Here is a 19474-nt window from a genome sequence, read left to right as displayed (position 1 = left end):
GAAAGCTTAAAAGATTTTAAAAACATTTAAAAACTGCTAAACCAAGAACCTATCGATGAACTTATCCCAACAATGTCTTCAAGGATGTGATGTACTCCCATGGCCTGCCAGGTCACCTGACCTCCCGCTAATAGATCACGTCTGGGACCTGCTGGGTAAGGCGACAACAGCTGTCCCGGAATATGGTGAATTAACTGCCCAGGTGAAATATCTTCTGCAGGGGTGATAGGTGACCTAATTGATTCCACGCCGTGTTTCGTCTTGTATAGCTGCCAGAGGTAGCCTTACTACTTACTGTCTTGTAACCTTTTTCTTTTTATTTGTAATCATTTGCTCAACTCCTCATACACTACATACATGGGAAGTTTCGGGATAGTAGCTCCATTCCTTCTGGGTGCATATATATTTTGTGACTGTGTATATCAGTGATGCAAGGATATAAAGTTAGGTTGCCCGCAGCAGTAGAAGAATGACACAAGGCATATAACTTATTCTTTGGCTTTATTGGTGGTGCCCACCTCTGTGAATGGTTATGGGCACAGAGGCAGGGGCTGGGGGCTGTCTTCTCTTGTCACCTCATCAACACAGAACTTGTGCCTAAAAAATATAGAAAATGCATATAATACATATCAGTTTCGGTCCGAACTTTACTAAAAAGTAAGATTAACACAAATCTCAGGCAAACCAGCTTCCATTAACATAATGCTGGCTTGCTGTCAGCTGCCACATGGAAGATCTGTGGTAATACGGTGGAGAGTAAAGGGAAGTATGTTTTTTTTTCTTCTAGCTAATTTTTTCTACTAACTTTTCAGTTTTTTTAAGGAGAAAAAAAATTACAATATGGGACAGACAGTAACAGGCTGGTATTACTTGGCTCCCAGCAGTCTAGCAACCTGCTAATACCAGGATACTGCTGTCTTATTATTAAAAACAGGAAGATCTAGTAAAGATTTTTTTTTTTTTTAAATATTACATTATTTTCTATACCCAACAGATACAAAACCAAGTAGCATCAGCCTGGCATTACTGCAATAGCAAGGCCATGTATTTTTACTATTACCAACCTAACAAACCAGCCCCTACAATCCAGATCCAGACCACCATTTCTTCACAATCCAGACATATTGCACTTGGCTGTTCTGTTGCCGGGGTTATAGGGTTACAATTTGGGGTCAGCACTGGCCATTTTAAAGTTAAGCCCTGACTTAGCAATGGATGTCATCTATCAGTAGGCTTCCACTACTGCATGAGCTGTCTCTATGATCAGCATGGGTTGTCTCTATGATCAGCATGGGTTGTCTCTATGATCAGCATGGATTGTCTCTATGATCAGCATGGATTGTCTCTATGATAAGCATGGGCTTTCTCTATGATAAGCATGGGCTTTCTCTATGATAAGCACGGGCTGTCTCTATGATAAGCATGGGCTGTCTCTATGATAAGCACGGGCTGTCTCTATGATAAGCATGGGCTGTCTCTATGATAAGCACGGGCTGTCTCTATGATCAGCATAGGCTTTCTCTATGATAAGCATGGGCTGTCTCTACGGTATGCATGGGCTGTCTCTATGATCAGCATGGGCTGTCTCTATGATCAGCATGGGCTGTCTCTATGATCAACATGGGCTTTCTCTATGATCAGCATGGGCTGTCTCTATAATAAGCACGGGCTTTCTCTATGATAAGCACGGTCTGTCTCTATGATAAGCATGGGTTTTCTCTATGATAAGCATGGGCTGTCTCTATGGTATGCATGGGCTGTCTCTATGATAAGCACGGGCTGTCTCTATGATCAACATGGGCTTTCTCTATGATAAGCACGGGCTGTCTCTATGATAAGCATGGGCTTTCTCTATGATAAGCATGGGCTGTCTCTATGATAAGCACGGGCTGTCTCTATGATAGGCACGGGCTGTCTCTATGATAGGCATGCCAATGATCATTGTGTTTCAAACCATGTGAATGAACCAGTGAGGATTCTATCAAGATGTAAGAAACTCCAGAACCTCTGGGCACACCCAGTAATCAGGATACGTACTCAGATCCATCATTCCCATAGGTCAGGCTCACAGACTCCGCCCACAAGGTTCTACTAAATAAGAGAAGAAAATTTGTCCAGGTAAAAGTGACCCGAGTAATAGGAGGAGGGAAGAGGCCATCGATGAGTGTGGAGTACGTCCTGCCGCCAACTATAGAGCCGCTGTGAGTGCAAGAGACAGAGAATTACACCAAACACATAGGAGGGAAGTTATACTGTGCACTGTCCATATACACTAAGGATTACACCCAGCATACAGGAGAAGAGAAGTGGTACTGTGCACTGTATATATATACTGAGGATTACACCCAGCATACAGGACAGGAGAAGTGGTACTGTGCACTGTATATATATACTGAGGATTACACCCAGCATACAGGACAGGAGAAGTGGTACTGTGCACTGTCCATATACACTAAGGATTACACCCAGCATACAGGAGAAGAGAAGTGGTACTGTGCACTGTATATATATATATATATATATATATATATATATACTGAGGATTACACCCAGCATACAGGACAGGAGAAGTGGTACTGTGCACTGTATGTATATATAAATATATATATATATATATATATATATATATATATATATACTGAGGATTACACCCAGCATACAGGACAGGAGAAGTGGTACTGTGCACTGAGGATTACACCCAGCATACAGGACAGGAGAAGTGGTACTGTGCACTGTATATATATATATATATATATATATATATATACACTGAGGATTACACCCAGCATACAGGACAGGCAAAGTGGTACTGTGCACTGTATATATATACTGAGGATTACACCCAGCATACAGGACAGGAGAAGTGGTACTGTGCACTGTATATATATATACTGAGGATTACACCCAGCATACAGGACAGGAGAAGTGGTACTGTGCACTGTGTATATATATATATATATATATATATATATATATATATATATATATATATATACACTGAGGATTACACCCAGCATACAGGATAGGAAACATGGTACTGTGCACTGTATATATATACTGAGGATTACACCCAGCATACAGGACAGGGGAAGTGGTACTGTGCACTGTATATATATATATATATATATATATATATATATACACTGAGGATTACACCCAGCATACAGGATAGGAAACATGGTACTGTGCACTGTATATATATACTGAGGATTACACCCAGCATACAGGACAGGGGAAGTGGTACTGTGCACTGTGTATATATATATATATATACAGTATACTGTATGTTTTGTGCAATAGTGTTTTAATTACCTGTATATTTTGTGGCTGCCGTAGAAATCAGACGAGTTATATAAAGTAACACTGATAGATCCATAGGTGTTTGTGGTACCGTTAGTCTTCACAGTCACATTGTATCTCCATCCTGCAGACATGGAGCGGACATGTAAGAGCTATACATTTACCCTCAGTGTGTGTGTGTGGGGGGGGAAGGCTTGGAGTACAAGGCCTAGGATCTAGATGCTTCATCCAGTAGAGATGTGGGGAACCTGGCCGACCACCACCCCGGTCTCTCTGAGCTCATTGTTGTATGCTTTTTTTTTTATTAAACTGCTTGCTGTTTGCTACTAACATTCAACATCCATCATGTACTACTTATCATCATCATCATCATCATTATCATCATCATACATCATCTACTACTCCTACTGATAAACATCATCATCTTACTAGTATAAATATAATAGCTAATAATACCCATCACCATCACCACCATAGAAATACAGATACAGACGTACGCTCGTAGTTGAATCGCGGTCCAGTGTTCAGGTAATACAGCTGACAGGATGACGCATCTCCGGGTTCTGTGTAATAGCCCATAAGAGAACAGCTGCCATTAGAACAGGGGAATCCAGCGCCCTGGTGAGGGGGAGGTATGAGTTATATCATTACTATGATCTGATGATCGCTGCCCCCGGTGGTGGTGGGAGGTATGAGTTATGTCATTACTATGATCTGATGATCAGTTTCCTTGGTGGTGGAAGGACGTATGAGTTATATCATTTCTATGATCTAATGATCGCTGCCCCCGGTGGTGGGGGGAGGTATGAGTTATATCATTACTATGATCTGATGATCGCTGCCCCCGGTGGTGGTGGGAGGTATGAGTTATGTCATTACTATGATCTGATGATCAGTTTCCTTGGTGGTGGAAGGACGTATGAGTTATATCATTTCTATGATCTAATGATCGCTGCCCCCGGTGGTGGGGGGAGGTATGAGTTATATCATTACTATGATCTGATGATTGCTGCCCCCGGTGGTGGGAGGTATGAGTTATATTATTACTATGATCTGATGATCGCTGCCCCTGGTGGGGGGAGGTATGAGTTATATCATTACTATGATCTGATGATCACTGCCCCTGGTGGTGGGGGGAGGTATGAGTTATATCATTACTATGATCTGATGACCACTGCCCCTGGTGGTGGGGGGAGGTATGAGTTATATCATTACTATGATCTGATGATCAGTTTCCCTGGTGGGTCAGGACTTACCTCCTGGAATGAGTCGTAGCTGGGGGCGCAGTAACCCATAAAGCCTCCAGGATTATGGATCGATTCTGTGTAAACATAGTAACTGGCAACGTGGCTACAAAAGGCAAGATCTCGAGCCGCTGAGAGGATACAGGAAGATAAAGACTTATTATCAGTTATGGTTATTCTGGGGTGGTGGAAGGAATAGTAGTAGGAGTAATAGTAGTAATAGTATTAGGACTAATAGTAGTAATAGTAATAGTAGGTGTAATATTAATAATAGTATTAGGAGTAATTGAAATAGTAGTAGTAGGAGTAATAGTAATAGTAGTAGTAGTAACAGTAGTAATAGTAGTAATAGCAGTATTAGTAGTAGGAGTAATAGCAGTGATTGTAGTAGTAGGAGTAATAGTAGTAGGAGTAATAGCAGTAATAGTAGTGAGAGTAATAGTGGTAATAGTAGTAGGAGTAATAGTAATAATAGCAGTAATAGTAGTAGGAGTAATAGTGGTAATAGTAGTAGGAGTAATAGTAGTAGGAGTAATAGCAGTAATAGTAGTGGGAGTAATAGTGGTAATAGTAGTAGGAGTAATAGTAGTAGTAGGAGTAATAGCAGTAACAGTAGTAGGAGTAATAGTAGTAATAGTAGTAATAGTAATAGCAGTAGTAATAGTAGTAGTAGTAATAATAGTAGTAGGAGTAATCGTAGTAGTAGTAGTAGTAGTAATAATAGTAGTAGGAGTAATCGTAGGAGTAATATCAGTAATAGTAGTAGGAGTAATAGCAGTATTAGTAGTAGAAGTAATAGTAGTAGGAGTAATAGCAGTAATAGTAGTAGGAGTAATAGTAGTAATAGTAGTAATAGTAATAGCAGTAGTAATAGTAGTAGTAGTAATAATAGTAGTAGGAGTAATCGTAGTAGTAGTAGTAGTAATAATAGTAGTAGGAGTAATCGTAGGAGTAATATCAGTAATAGTAGTAGGAGTAATAGCAGTATTAGTAGTAGAAGTAATAGTAGTAGGAGTAATAGCAGTAATAGTAGTGGGAGTAATAGTGGTAATAGTAGTAGGAGTAATAGTAGTAGTAGTAGTAGTAGTAATAATAGTAGTAGGAGTAATCGTAGGAGTAATATCAGTAATAGTAGTAGGAGTAATAGCAGTATAAGTAGTAGAAGTAATAGTAGTAGGAGTAATAGTTGTAATAGTAGTAGGAGTAATAGTTGTAATAGTAGTAGGAGTAATAGTGGTAATAGTAGTAGGAGTAATAGTGGTAATAGTAGTAGGAGTAATAGTGGTAATAGTAGTAGGAGTAATAGTAGTAGGAGTAATAGTGGTAATAGTAGTAGGAGTAATAGTAGTAGGAGTAATAGTGGTAATAGTAGTAGGAGTAATAGTAGTAGGAGTAATAGTGGTAATAGTAGTAGGAGTAATAGTAGTAGGAGTAATAGTGGTAATAGTAGTAGGAGTAATAGTAGTAGTAGGAGGAGTAATAGCAGTAACAGTAGAAGGAGTAATAACAGTAGTAGTAGTAATAGTAGTTGGAGTAATAGTAGTAGGAGTAATAGCAGTAGTAGTAGTAGGGGTAATAGTAGTAGGAGTAATAAAAGGAGTAATAGTAGTAGTAGGAGTAATAGCAGTAATAGTAGTAGGAGTAGGAGTAATAGTAGGAGTAGGAGTAGTAATAGCAGTGGTAGGAGTAATAGTAGTAGGAGTAATAGCAGTAAAAGTAGTATCAGTAGTAGGAGTAATAGTAGTAATAGAAGTAGGAGTAATAGTAGTAGGAGTAATAGTAGTAGTAGGAGTTTTAGTAGTAATAGTAGGAGTAATAGCAGTAATAGTAGTATAAGTTATAGTAGCAGTAATAGTAATAGTATGAGTATTAATAGCAGTAGTAGGAGTAATAGTAGTAGGAGTTATAGCAGTAGTAGTAGGAGTAGTAGTAGGAGTAGGAGTAATAGTAATAGAATAGGAGTAATAGTAGTAGTAGGAGTAATAGTAGTAATAGGAGTAATAGTAGTAGGAGTAATAGTAGTAGGAGTAATAGCAGTAATAGTAGTAATAGTAGTAGGAGTAATAGTAGTAGTAGGAGTAATAGCAGTAATAGTAGTAATAGTAGTAGGAGTAATAGTAGTAGTAGGAGTAATAGTAGTAGTAATAGTAGTAGAGTAGGAGTAATAGTAGTAATAGTAGTAGGAGTAATAGTAGTAATATGAGTAATAGTAGTAGGAGTAATAGCAGTAATAGTAGTATGAGTAATAGTAGTAGTAAAAGTAATAGTAGTAAGAGTAGTAGTAGGAGTAGTAATAGTAATAGTAGTAGGAGTAATAGTAGGAGTAATAGTAATAGTAGGAGTAATAGTAGTAAGAGTAGTAGTAGGAGTAGTAATAGTAATAGTAGGAGTAATAGTAGTAGGAGTAATGGTAGGAGTAATAGTAGGAGTAGTAATAGTAATAGTAGTAGGAGTAATAGTAGGAGTAATAGTAATAGTAGGAGTAATAGTAGTAGTAAAAGTAATAGTAGTAAGAGTAGTAGTTGGAGTAGTAATAGTAATAGTAGTGGGAGTAATAGTGGGAGTAAGAGTCCATTTACACAGAAAGATCATCTGACAGATTATCTGCCAAAGATTTGAAGCCAAAGCCAGGAATGCATTTGAAAAGATGACAAATCTCAGGCTTTCCTTTATGACCTGATCTCTGTTTATAGTCTGTTTATTGGCTTTGGCTTCAAAACTTTGGCAGATAATCTGACAGATAATCTTTCTGTGTAAATGGACCCTTATAGTAGTCATAGTAATAGTAGTAGGAATAATTTTAGTAATGATAGTAGCAGTAGGAGTATGAATAACCTGCAGTATTTTTTTAATTACTTTTTCGGGTTTTATTTGAAGTTTTCTACATATAATGAAATCTTCTACAAGTATATAATGTATGCATCTCTGTACTATATATCTCAGTCCCACCACTGCTATTTGAGCAGAGCGGTGGTCGGTAACCTAGACAACGAGCTGTCCACAATTGGAGGGAAGGAGAGAAGTTGGCTAAATGGATTTTGTAAGAATATAGTATACTTGAGGAGTCGTACAAGTACTACGATGCTAGAGGAGACTGAAGTGGCCCTTGAAGGGGTGATGCCTGTAGTCCCTATTCAGGACCAGCGATGTGTTATCTGGTTTTGACCTTCATACACAGCTGATAGCTCATATCATTGGCGTATGGTGCAGTTACCTCCAACAAGGGTGGCAGCCTTCCCCAAGTCCAGGATCTGACTCCCAGAACATCCCGGCATTTTTTTCCCTCCATTTAGATAGAAATCCTTGTGACCAATCGCCTTCCTCATCCCCAACCCGATGGGACCTGGAGTAACCGAGACACAAGAGATTAAGCTGGACCTTTAGGGCAGAGAACCGGTAACTTCTGCTGGAGAATCTCCTCAGATTTCTCATGACTCCATTGTGGCCGTCTACACTTTGGAGTCCAATGGCTTGGATTAAATGATGATTCCCCCATAATGAGAATGATTTAAGATTCGGCAACATTCTCCGAACCCGAACGCTCTGCTCTTGACTCCTGGCATCTGGAGAAGTTAGATGCCTCCTGAGGGAGTCCTGGAAAACATGGATACAACTTATGGCCTATGGAAATATTCATGTTTTCCAGGACTACCTAGGGCGGCATCCAACTTCTCCAGATACCAGAAGCCAAAAGCCGAGTGTTTGGGGTCGGAGAACTTTCCAGAACCCTGAACGGTTCCGCAACTCTGCTCAACACTATGCAAGATACCTGGGGGTCATTCTCACACTTCTCAGCCCTGTAATTTTGAGGTCATCTACACACATTACTAGATGGTCCTACTGAATAATAATGACTCTACCTGCACTAGTGTGAACGGCTACAACAAAATTGGCATCAGTAGCATCCACTGAGACTTCATCAGATTCTCCCTCGAAACCCGGATAAGCCGCATCAAGACCTGTACAGAGAACATCCGGAAAATACTGCATTATAGTAGTTATATTCCTGTATATAGGAGCAGTATTATAGTAGTTATATTCCTGTATATAGGAGCAGTATTATAGTAGTTATGGTGAGTGCAGTAGTTTTTTTCCCATTCTGTTTGCTGCAGCTATGGTGAGTGCAACACCTCATCCAGACTTGTGCTGCTTGGGGGCGACCTTCTCCGCCGGCGGTGCTGGCTGGGTCTTGGTGTGGTGTTTTTGGGTCTGGTCCTGTGACATGGGGGTCGCAGCACCGTCCCATGGCCCCCGTTCCCTGGCTGTGCACGCCTGCGGGGTTGGTGGCCACTGACTGGCACGGTGTGGACTTAGTGTAGGGACCCATGTGTATCAGATACCGGCACGAGGTACATGGGGCAGTATGGCTTGATCAATTCATACACAAAATTCTGATGTGTTTTTTATTTAGCCTAGCGGCACTAGTATCAGCCATAGGTGTGAGGTGCAGCACTCTGTTTCTTCCCTGAACCGCATTATAGTAGTTATATTCCTGTATATAGGAGCAGTATTATAGTAGTTCTATTCCTGTATATAGGAGCAGTATTATAGTAGTTATATCCCTGTATATAGGAGCAGTATTATAGTAGTTATATCCCTGTATATAGGAGGCAGTATTATAGTAGTTATATTCCTGTATATAGGAGCAGTATTATAGTAGTTATGGTTCAGGGAAGAAAAAGAGTGCTGCACCTCACACCTATGGCTGATACTAGTGCCCCTAGGCTAAATAAAAAACACATCAGAATTTTGTGTATGAATTGATCAAGCCATACTGCCCCATGTACCATCGTGCAGGTATCTGATACACATGGGTCCCTACACTAAGTCCACACCGTGCCAGTCAGTGGCCACCAACCCCGCAGGCGTGCACAGTCAGGGAACGGGGGCCATGGGACGGCCCTGCGACCCCCATGCCATATAGTACTTATATCCCTGTATATAGGGGGCAGTATTATATTAGTTATATCCCTGTATATAGGAGCAGTATTATAGTAGTTATATTCTTGTATATAGGGGCAGTATTATAGTAGGTATATTCTTGTATATAGGAGCAATATTATAGTAGTTATATTCTTGTATATATTATATATTAATATATATATAATGAATCTGGATCAGAACTTACAAGTTATCTTTGCAATTCCCAGTCTCCTTTTTCCAGCTTCACCTGCCACGTGAGCCCCGAGACTATGACCGATTATGTGTATTCCAGACAGCGAACAATTAAATTTTTCCTAAAGTCAACAGTACGTGATATTGATGATTTCAGGCTATTTGGTCACATACAAGATAAGTCACGAGAGTCCATAAAGATGATTCTTAATGATACGAACCTGGTAGGTTAGATACTCTCAGCAGTTGCATGTAGTCTCTAATGGAGATTGATATACCTGGTATTATGTCAGTGAGTACTCACCACAATGGTGTTAATAAAATAAGCTACTTCAGCTCCAACAACCTGGACATTGTTCATTGCCTGGAAATAGATGGCGCTGGATCCTCCGCTCCAGTCCACGCACACACAGTTGACGTCTTCTACTTTTAAAATTGCCTGAAAGAAATTTTTGCAATTCATTCAATTCATTTTTGCAATTCATCTGAAAGCAGCTTCGTCTTCTTAGAATCAATCAATTAAATGGTTTTCTTCTTATTTGTGGGGAATATTTACTGAGCTTAGATGGGGTTCCCAGAGTCGACCCTGGCAGAGGAAGAATAAACTTCTATATTCCTACAGAACCCCTAGTAGGATTCGTCTTTCAGCCGTAGTGAAGTGAGACTATAATTCTCCTCGCTTAGCACAAAGGGGGGGGGGGGGGGGATATTTTTAAAAAAATTTGCTCAGGTTGCTTTTTGCTCAGAAGATGGTAACGTTATCAGTGAGACCAAGATTTGGTAGAATTTTTTATGTCTTTTAAAATTTCACCCATATTGTCTTGTTTCCCATGTATTTGATATTTCTATTCTTTTTCATCTGGAGGAATAATTGATATCGATTTATGTATAAAAAACAGTCTTACCATAAGAAGCCGCTATAAGAGCATCCTTTGGGGAGCAGTATTTTTTATTTTTTAAGTACGGTCAAGCATAGTCTCAGTCTCAGTCTTGGTCTTCCAACCAATGTTGGACATTTGTAGCTGTTTGACATGTCACATTGTCAGGCTAGAAGATCCAATAAAGCCCGTAGTTGGGGCCCAGTAAAGATCGCAAGGAGACTCTCCCTCATGAGGTCAGATGTAGAGGCCTAGATGTAGAGTGTGAACATTGTTTCTACTCCATTTTCACAATCAAGGGGATTTAGGAGTATGCACCCACCTGGCACATGTTCACCAGCCACTGGTCACCACCGCCCTCTGTGTATCCATGGATAATGAACACAGACTTCTTACTGCAGTCAAAATGTGATTGTTGGATGGAGGAAAGATTTCTGGCACTGACAACCTACAAGGAAGGAATAGAGACTTCTCTATGGTAATACATCCAGTAATATAGGAAGTTGTCACAGACAATGATCTTAATAAGAGAGCCGGCAAAATTAGAATATCAGAGTACAGAAGAAGTGGATGCTGCCAAGCTGTATTTTTCTACAAGTCCCTGCAAACCAAGCCATGGCCTGCTAAACTAATGAAGACGTAACTACCCCAGACGAGGAGGTCCCATACCTGTTCATGTTGCAAGGATTGTCATTTTCAAGATTCTCAGGGTTCTGACATTTTAAACAGGACTATTCAGAAGTGGTTGGAGAAGTGCGAGTGGCCAAGGTACCCTGCTGACTTTTGCTCTTTTTTTTCAGCTTAAAGAAACTCTGTCAGTAGGTGTATACTGTCCTATCTCAGGGTAGTATAAAGAGAAGCTGAACAGGACTATGTATCTGTCAGGAACGGCTAGGGAGGAATCAGACAGTGCGGTCCCTGATGCTGAACCCCCACCAACTGTCCCTACCTACTTTCCGCACTCTGCCCTAGGTGGCAGTGGGCAACTGGGCGGCGTTTCCTGTACTACAGAAAGTGGTAACGAGACAAGACAATACAAAGCACAAAAAGGGGTGGTCAGCGGTCCAAGTCGGCAACGTACGGGAAGCACAGGTACCAAATCGGTATCCGGAAGAGTAGTCGAGGTCACAAAAGCCAAAGGTCAAAATTCACAGGATAGTCAGGTCCCAAACGATAGATCAGGGAGGCACTAGGGAACTAGGCTCTATAATAGGCAAGGAGCATGATAAAAATACAGCTACTTATGGAGCCTGGAGTTCCAGCCCAAGGCTTGATTGGGGCTGCAGCTCTAGGTCCTGCCCAGATACTGACAGCTAACTGGTGAGTCAGCTGTCAGTCAACAATCAGTGAACACACCACACCTAATGCTGATCAGCCAGGGAGAGAATACTTGCCCTGCTACAACAAGGAGCAGCAGAGCAAAAACCTAAGAAGCATTCTGGCTGCTATGGACGCCGAGCCGAACGCACGTCCCGAGTTTTAACACGACCTAAGTTCTAAGACAACCCCTGACTTTTAATGAGATTGTCAGGGATTCACTTTATACGCCAGAAAATGTTAACCCCTGCCTGACCGCAACCCTGCTGCGGTCAGACAGGGGTTAACTGCAGCTAAACTAATGAAAAAAACAAACAGTTAACTCACCCGGGCCCGTTCCCGGCCTCCGCGCATCTTCTCCTCCGCTCTTATTGCCGGTGCAGCCAGTGTGACGTACACTGACTGCGCCGGGGATGCCCGAAGCTCACCAATTAAAGGCTCGGTTGCTCGGGAGAGCTTCGGAAGAATGACAGAGGCTTCAGGTACTTCCGGAGCATCCCGAAGCTTCTTCCATTCTTCCGAAGCTCTCCCGAGCAGCCGAGAGTCTCCGATTGGAGCTTTGGGCGTCCCTGGCGCAGTCAGTGTACATTACACTGGCTGCGCCGGCAGCGGGAGCGGAGGAGAAGACGCGCAGAGGCCGGGAACGGGCCCGGGTGAGTTAACTGCTTGTTTTTTTTAAATGGTTGCCCCATACGGTGGGGATGCGGGCCATATTTGAGTCCCCCCACTGTATGGGGCAACCATACCCGGCGTTTAAGACGACCCCCAACTTCTGACAAGATTTTTTGGGGTTAAAAAGTCGTCTTATACGCCGGAAAATACGGTAGTCCTCTCCATTATGTGCATGAGCCCAGTAGTTCTGGATATTCATGAGAAGCAAAAAACTCTGCCCACCAGCTGCTGATTGGCAGTTATCTATCCAGGCTGTGTATAGGCAGTTAACTGTCAATCACCAGCTGAAGGGCGGGGGGAGGGGTGTGTGCAACTGGAGCGAAGGTTATCAGGATCCACCAACAGCCACCACCAACCTGCCCCAGTATCACCTCAAGAACAAATTGTCACTGAACTATCAGAAAATTTGCCACCCCCTCTTAGGCTATGTTCACACAACGTCCATTTTATAAAAAGAACGGCCGTTGTTTTAATAGTAAAATGTATTGCATTAAAGTCAATGCAAGCAGCAATTTCGATGTAACAAAGGCAGTTGTTTTTGAGTATCAAATAACGGCCGTTGTCCTACCTTGTGTGAACATAGCCTTAAAAAAAATATGGCAAAGCTACTTCTCAGACGCAAAATGCACCTGCTAACCTGAGCCTTAAAAAATGCACTGACCCGAGTCTTTAAGAAAACTGCCTTGTAAATTAAAGGAGAAGTCACACCAACTATGAAATCTGCAGGCGGGGGTGGGTGGTAAAATAACAAACAAGTTAACTCACCTCTCTTGCGGCGCTCTTCAGTCCTGTTTGCCGCAGCCGGGGTCCTGCAGCTCTGCTAGCTGCAACATCCCGACCCTGGCTGCCTGCTCAGCCAATCAGTGACTGGGGCGGGGCTGGGCAATCACTCAGTCGTGCCGTGATGTTTGTTGCTGCAGGAGATGGGCACGTGATGTACCTGGTTTTATGCAGAAGATGATGTCTGACAGTGGTGAACGAGACCTCGGCAATGGCGCTGAGAGGCACAGGGACGGGTGAGTTAACTTACGTGTTATTTTTACCCCCACCCGCCTGCAGGTTTCATAGATGGTGGTGACGTCTCCTTTAAGGTGTCCTGGACTCTTTCCTAACCATCACCACAGAGAGGGAACACCGGCGACAACCTTTTAACAAGTGTGTGTTAGGACTAAGGGAGAGCTACTACCACCCCGAGCCCCGTGACAAGTGCCGCTACATCAGCTCTTACATGTACCATCTAGCACCCCTGGGTCACCCCCTCAGCCACTGCTCCTCTGTCTCTGTGTACAAGCTCAGCTTCTCTCTTTCTCGCATCACAACACCCTACTATGTGAGAAATCCACCTATGGGAGTCGCTCACAGACAGTCACATCATGTGGCATCACTGCAGCACAGAGTATTTCAGGAATAGAATGTGCTGATCTAGAGACAAATACTAAGGATCTGGATCACCTTACCTGATATTGGTCTGTGTTATTCACCGTGAACAGGAAGAACCGAGTGTTAATTTCTTCTGGAGATTGTGGAAATATAGAGATCAACCGGGTTGGCGATTGGAAGGGGGGATCATTGCTGACACATCCCATGTCATCGTAGCATCGCATTTCACCTTCACGGGAGAGGATAAGAGATGTGTTATATATACTGTGAGGTACGCTGTTATATACACGGGTCACAGCCTCAATCTAATGCCCCGACCCTTGTACTGATCCTCCAATCACATCCAGAGCTGTAATCATAGTTCTGCTGAATTATCTACACTCTAGAAGACTTATCAGGCCAGCTATCTGGGGAGGTTGGTGAATGGTCTCAAATTCTAAATTCAGGAATTCATACAGTCCGACAGTGGGGGTTTACCAGGTGTCGCTAAAATGTTAATGCCAGGATACTCTGATTTCTCTGGACATGCTGGGAGTTGTAGTATCTGGATGATCACAGGATGGAGACCACTGCAGCAGAGTAATGAGAATCCCCCAGAATCCAGCAGCTCTCTTACCTTGTACACATACCGCCATAGCGAGGAAGATCAGCACCGCCACCAACATCTGTAAGAGGAAACACTGATGGTTACGTCCCTGGTGTCCTGGAGGCTTTATCGGCTTCTCTGAGCTGTTAGGAGGTTGTGCTGGATCCTTCTTGCCTCCTGCCTGGTCATATATGTCAGATACCTATCGGCTGAAAGCTCCCCCCCCCCCCTCCGTATGAGTATTATAGGGTTATAGGGTCTATATGCATTATGAATAGGGATCAAATAGAAAGCTACTGCCAGACTCCTCTCTTATCTCCAGACTCCTCTCTTATCTCCAGACTCCTCTCTTATCTCCAGACTCCTCTTATCTCCAGACTCCTCTTCTATCTCCAGACTCCTCTCTTATCTCCAGACTCCTCTTATCTCCAGACTCCTCTTCTTATCTCCAGACTCCTCTTCTTATCTCCAGACTCCTCTTATCTCCAGACTCCTCTTATCTCCAGACTCCTCTCTTATCTCCAGACTCCTCTCCTATCTCCAGACTCCTCTCTTATCCCCAGACTCCTCTCTTATCCCCAGACTCCTCTCATATCTCCAGACTCCTCTCCTATCTCCAGACTCCTCTCTTATCTCCAGACTCCTCTCTTATCTCCAGACTCCTCTCTTATCTCCAGACTCCTCTCCTATCTCCAGACTCCTCTCCTATCTCCAGACTCCTCTCTTATCTCCAGACTCCTCTCTTATCTCCAGACTCCTCTCCTATCTCCAGACTCCTCTCTTATCTCCAGACTCCTCTCTTATCTCCAGACTCCTCTCGTGTCTCCAGACTCGTCTCTTATCTCCAGATTCCTCTCTTATCTCCAGACTCCTCTCTTATCTCCAGACTCCTCTCCTATCTCCAGACTCCTCTCCTATCTCCAGACTCCTCTCTTATCTCCAGACTCCTCTCTTATCTCCAGACTCCTCTCGTGTCTCCAGACTCGTCTCTTATCTCCAGATTCCTCTCTTATCTGCAGACTCCTCTCATATCTCCAGACTCCTCTCCTATCTCCAGACTCCTCTCTTATCTCCAGACTCCTCTCGTGTCTCCAGACTCGTCTCTTATCTCCAGATTCCTCTCTTATCTGCAGACTCCTTTCTTATCTCCAGACTCCTCTTATCTCCAGACTCCTCTCTTATCTCCAGACTCCTCTCTTATCTCCAGACTCCTCTCCTATCTCCAGACTCCTCTCCTATCTCCAGACTCCTCTCTTATCTCCAGACTCCTCTCTTATCTCCAGACTCCTCTCCTATCTCCAGACTCCTCTCCTATCTCCAGACTCCTCTCTTATCTCCAGACTCCTCTCTTATCTCCAGACTCCTCTCGTGTCTCCAGACTCGTCTCTTATCTCCAGATTCCTCTCTTATCTGCAGACTCCTTTCTTATCTCCAGACTCCTCTCCTATCTCCAGACTCCTCTCCTATCTCCAGACTCCTCTTATCTCCAGACTCCTCTTATCTCCAGACTCCTCTTATCTCCAGACTCCTCTCTTATCTGCAGACTCCCCTCTTATCTCCAGACTCCTCTCTTATCTCCAGACTTCTTTCCTATATCCACACTCCTCTCGATCTTTCTAGAAGGTCCCATAAGCCCTGACCTATCAGGTACTGAGTTACTGCAGGCTGCTCTCCTGCAATAGGCGGTAGATCCTAGCCCTGGTTTATACATAGGTAATATAGGTTTATATATAGGTAAGGGTCAGCCATGTGGGGTGATTATTTGGAATTGTTTCCTAGCTAAGTTCCTGAGAAGACCTACATGTATCCAGGGTTCTTGAGGGAGTCCTTTCCAGGGCCTGGCCCAGTGGCCAGGTCCCTGCATCATAAAATACTGTGTCCAGATTTATGGTCTACAAGCACCTACGCTATGGGCTGCTAAACTACCGGGGGCACAACTACCACTTTAGGACCAGGACAATCCCCAACAACATAGATGGGTTAGATCCCCTTTAGGCTGGGTTCACACTGCGTTTTTGCAATCTGTTCTTTTCATCCTTTTTTGCAACAAATGGATGAAAAAAAAATGGATGCATTTCTGTGCATGCGTTTTGATCCGTTTTTCCATTGACTTCCATTGTAAAAAAAAAACGGATCCATTTTTTTTAACGGACACAAAAATAGTGTCAAACAGCAGTGTGAACCCAGCCTAAAGGGGATCTAACCCATCTATGTTGTTGGGGATTGTCCTGGTCCTAAAGTCTACATGTCTGAGCTGAGACCTATCTTATACCTATCCTGCTGACTACTGCTCGGTCCACTCAGGTAATCTCCAGGGATTAGCTCCATCCGGACGTGAAACACCAGGGCCTGTACTACTGCATCTATAACTGGGATACAATAAAGTCGGTCTTTTAACGTGTCTCAGTAAGTGCTGCACTGCATTGTTTTCTATCTGCTGAGAATTGCAGAATCTGTGAGAGGATGTAGACGAGGATCTCACAGCTCATGATTAGGCCTCAAACCTGGCCTAGCATCCCTGCAGCCCACATGCTGCATATATTGTGATGAGTTGCTCCCCACAGCTGGGAATTACAGCACCAGGTTTGTGCACCTCACAGCTGGGAATTGCAGCACCAGGTTTGTGCACCTCACAGCTGGGAATTGCAGCACCAGGTTTGTGCGCCTCACAGCTGGGAATTGCAGCACCAGGTTTGTGCGCCTCACAGCTGGGAATTGCAGCACCTCGGTTTGTGCGCCTCACAGCTGGGAATTGCAGCACCTCGGTTTGTGCACCTTACAGCTGGGAATTGCAGCACCAGGTTTGGGCACCTCACAGCTGGGAATTGCAGCACCAGGTTTGTGCACCTCACAGCTGGGAATTGCAGCACCAGGTTTGTGCACCTCACAGCTGGGAATTGCAGCACCAGGTTTGTGCACCTCACAGCTGGGAATTGCAGCACCAGGTTTGTGCACCTCACAGCTGGGAATTACAGCACCAGGTTTGTACACCTCACAGCTGGGAATTGCAGCACCTCGGTTTGGGCACCTCACAGCTGGGAACTGCAGCACCTCGGTTTGTACACCTCACAGCTGGGAATTGCAGCACCTCGGTTTGGGCACCTCACAGCTGGGAATTGCAGCACCAGGTTTGTGCACCTCACAGCTGGGAATTGCAGCACCTCGGTTTGGGCACCTCACAGCTGGGAATTGCAGCACCAGGTTTGTGCGCCTCACAGCTGGGAATTGCAGCACCAGGTTTGTGTGCCTCACAGCTGGGAATTGCAGCACCAGGTTTGTGCACCTCATGGCTGGCTTGATATTCAGAGAGATTGAAGAGACATATGATCCCAGCCATCGTCCACCTGAATCTAAGCCCTGTGATTGCTGATGGCTGAAGGATAGCTGCAGTCTCAGCAAAGTTGCCTTGAAACCTGAGGACTACCACTCCCAATGTCCAGCCACCACACCACACTATTTCGAGGGGTTTTGCATTGGTGTGGTTATTTTATAGATGTATTATACCTTTATCCACAACCTCCTGGATCTTCCTCAGAGAGTGTGCTGCGGCCTATAAGAAGAAAAGAGAGAACATAACATTCATCTATGTGTATCTATTGATGAAGTCTTACATTTCCATACATTAAAGGGGCGGTGTCACACAGAAAACGAGGCCTATACTGATGTCTAATGGTATATGATACCTATTACCAATGTACAGGCATTTCTTACAATGTATCATTTAGGAGATATAGACTCTCTAATGCCCTCCCCCCCCCCATGTGCTGATTAGTTTCCTAACCTGTTGCCATTGGTTACGGCCGGCCAGGAATGCACTTTATTGTGTCGCACATGCTCAGTTCAATCGCAGTCACATGATCTCACCCATTAGTACTGGCAGTTGCTTTTCACTTTACATGCAAGCAAGGGGGATTGTGGGAAAGTGTCTGCACTGTTGCCTGGCAACCGCAGGGTCACAGATCAGAGAAGAAACCAGGAAGAAATCAGATGCATAGGGAAAGGAAATGGTGCTGTATCTTTACTAAATACAGAACGTGTTCTCTATTATATGTATATATATATATATATATATATATATATATATATATATATATATATATACACATACATATATATGTATTACACATCTGATTTTACCCCTTTAAGGTTTAAGTTATTAAAGCCCTTTGTCTCTCTTCCTCAGATGTTATAGTTCTAGCACCTTGTTCTGGCATCTGATAGGCTGACTGACGTCATGTGACATCCTAAACCAGGATGTCAGGGTCTACTTGCCTCCTCACCTCCTCGCTTGCCCCCTGCCTCCACCAGTCTGCCAGGATAGTCTCCAGCTTTGAGGGGGACTATTAATAATAATAATAATAATAATAATATTTATTTGTATAGCGCCAACAGATTCCACAGCGCTTGTTTAAATATATACATTACAGGTTATATATTAAATTATGCAATGAATTAAAATGACGAATTAGAGACCTGCTCTCAAGAGCTTACAGGCTACGATGACTGGGAGTAACACGAGAGGCAACAAGTGCTTGGTCAATGTTCCAGTCATTGTACATAGAATCTCTAAGTGCCTGTAGGTGATTGGGCGAGCCAGTTACCAGCCATTTTCTGAGCTCAGATAACAAGGACAGTGTAACTAGCAACGAAGAAGTTATAGAGAGGATGGAGAAGGGATAGCAGAGGGAGATGAGATAACGAAATGTTATAAGCCTGAAGAGATGGGTCTTTAGGGCACGCTTAAAACTGGGGATGTTGGAAATAAGTCTGAGGTCTTTGGGTAGGGAGTTCCAGAGAACTGGTGCAGCACGAGAGAAGTCTTGGAGGCGGGAATGAGAAGTTCTGATTAAAGAAGAAGTTAGTGTGAGGTCATTAGCAGAACGCAGAGCACGGGAAGGATGGTAGGTGGAGATGAGGGAGGAGATGTATGGAGGGGCAGAGTTGTGGAGATGAGGGAGGAGATGTATGGAGGGCAGAGTTGT

General features: G+C 43.4%; 1 protein-coding gene across 7 annotated transcripts in view; it reads right to left on the bottom strand.

The window, feature by feature from the left end:
- Window positions 1–484: 484 nt before the first annotated feature.
- Window positions 485–19474, bottom strand: part of LOC138799013 (pancreatic triacylglycerol lipase-like) — a 47246-nt gene continuing 28256 nt past the window's right edge. Inside the window, exons 1-14 of one of the 7 annotated variants that reach the window (XM_069979702.1) lie at window positions 18274–18378; window positions 17997–18042; window positions 14523–14571; window positions 13984–14135; window positions 10860–10985; window positions 9964–10098; window positions 9673–9781; window positions 8405–8503; window positions 7759–7887; window positions 4557–4675; window positions 3798–3918; window positions 3313–3424; window positions 2038–2199; window positions 485–597 (exon numbers count right to left, since the gene is read on the bottom strand). In XM_069979702.1, the coding sequence (XP_069835803.1) occupies window positions 531–597; window positions 2038–2199; window positions 3313–3424; window positions 3798–3918; window positions 4557–4675; window positions 7759–7887; window positions 8405–8503; window positions 9673–9781; window positions 9964–10098; window positions 10860–10985; window positions 13984–14135; window positions 14523–14571 (1380 nt within the window). In that variant the 5' untranslated portion in view covers window positions 17997–18042; window positions 18274–18378 and the 3' untranslated portion in view covers window positions 485–530. The other 6 variants (XM_069979703.1, XM_069979705.1, XM_069979704.1 and 3 more) reach the window with 6 other exon arrangements.

Source organism: Dendropsophus ebraccatus, chromosome 8 (genome assembly GCF_027789765.1).
Source record: "Dendropsophus ebraccatus isolate aDenEbr1 chromosome 8, aDenEbr1.pat, whole genome shotgun sequence".
NCBI classification, from domain to species: Eukaryota; Metazoa; Chordata; class Amphibia; order Anura; family Hylidae; genus Dendropsophus; species Dendropsophus ebraccatus.
Note: the sequence above shows the minus strand (reverse complement) of the source record. Positions and strands in the feature narration are given on the sequence as shown.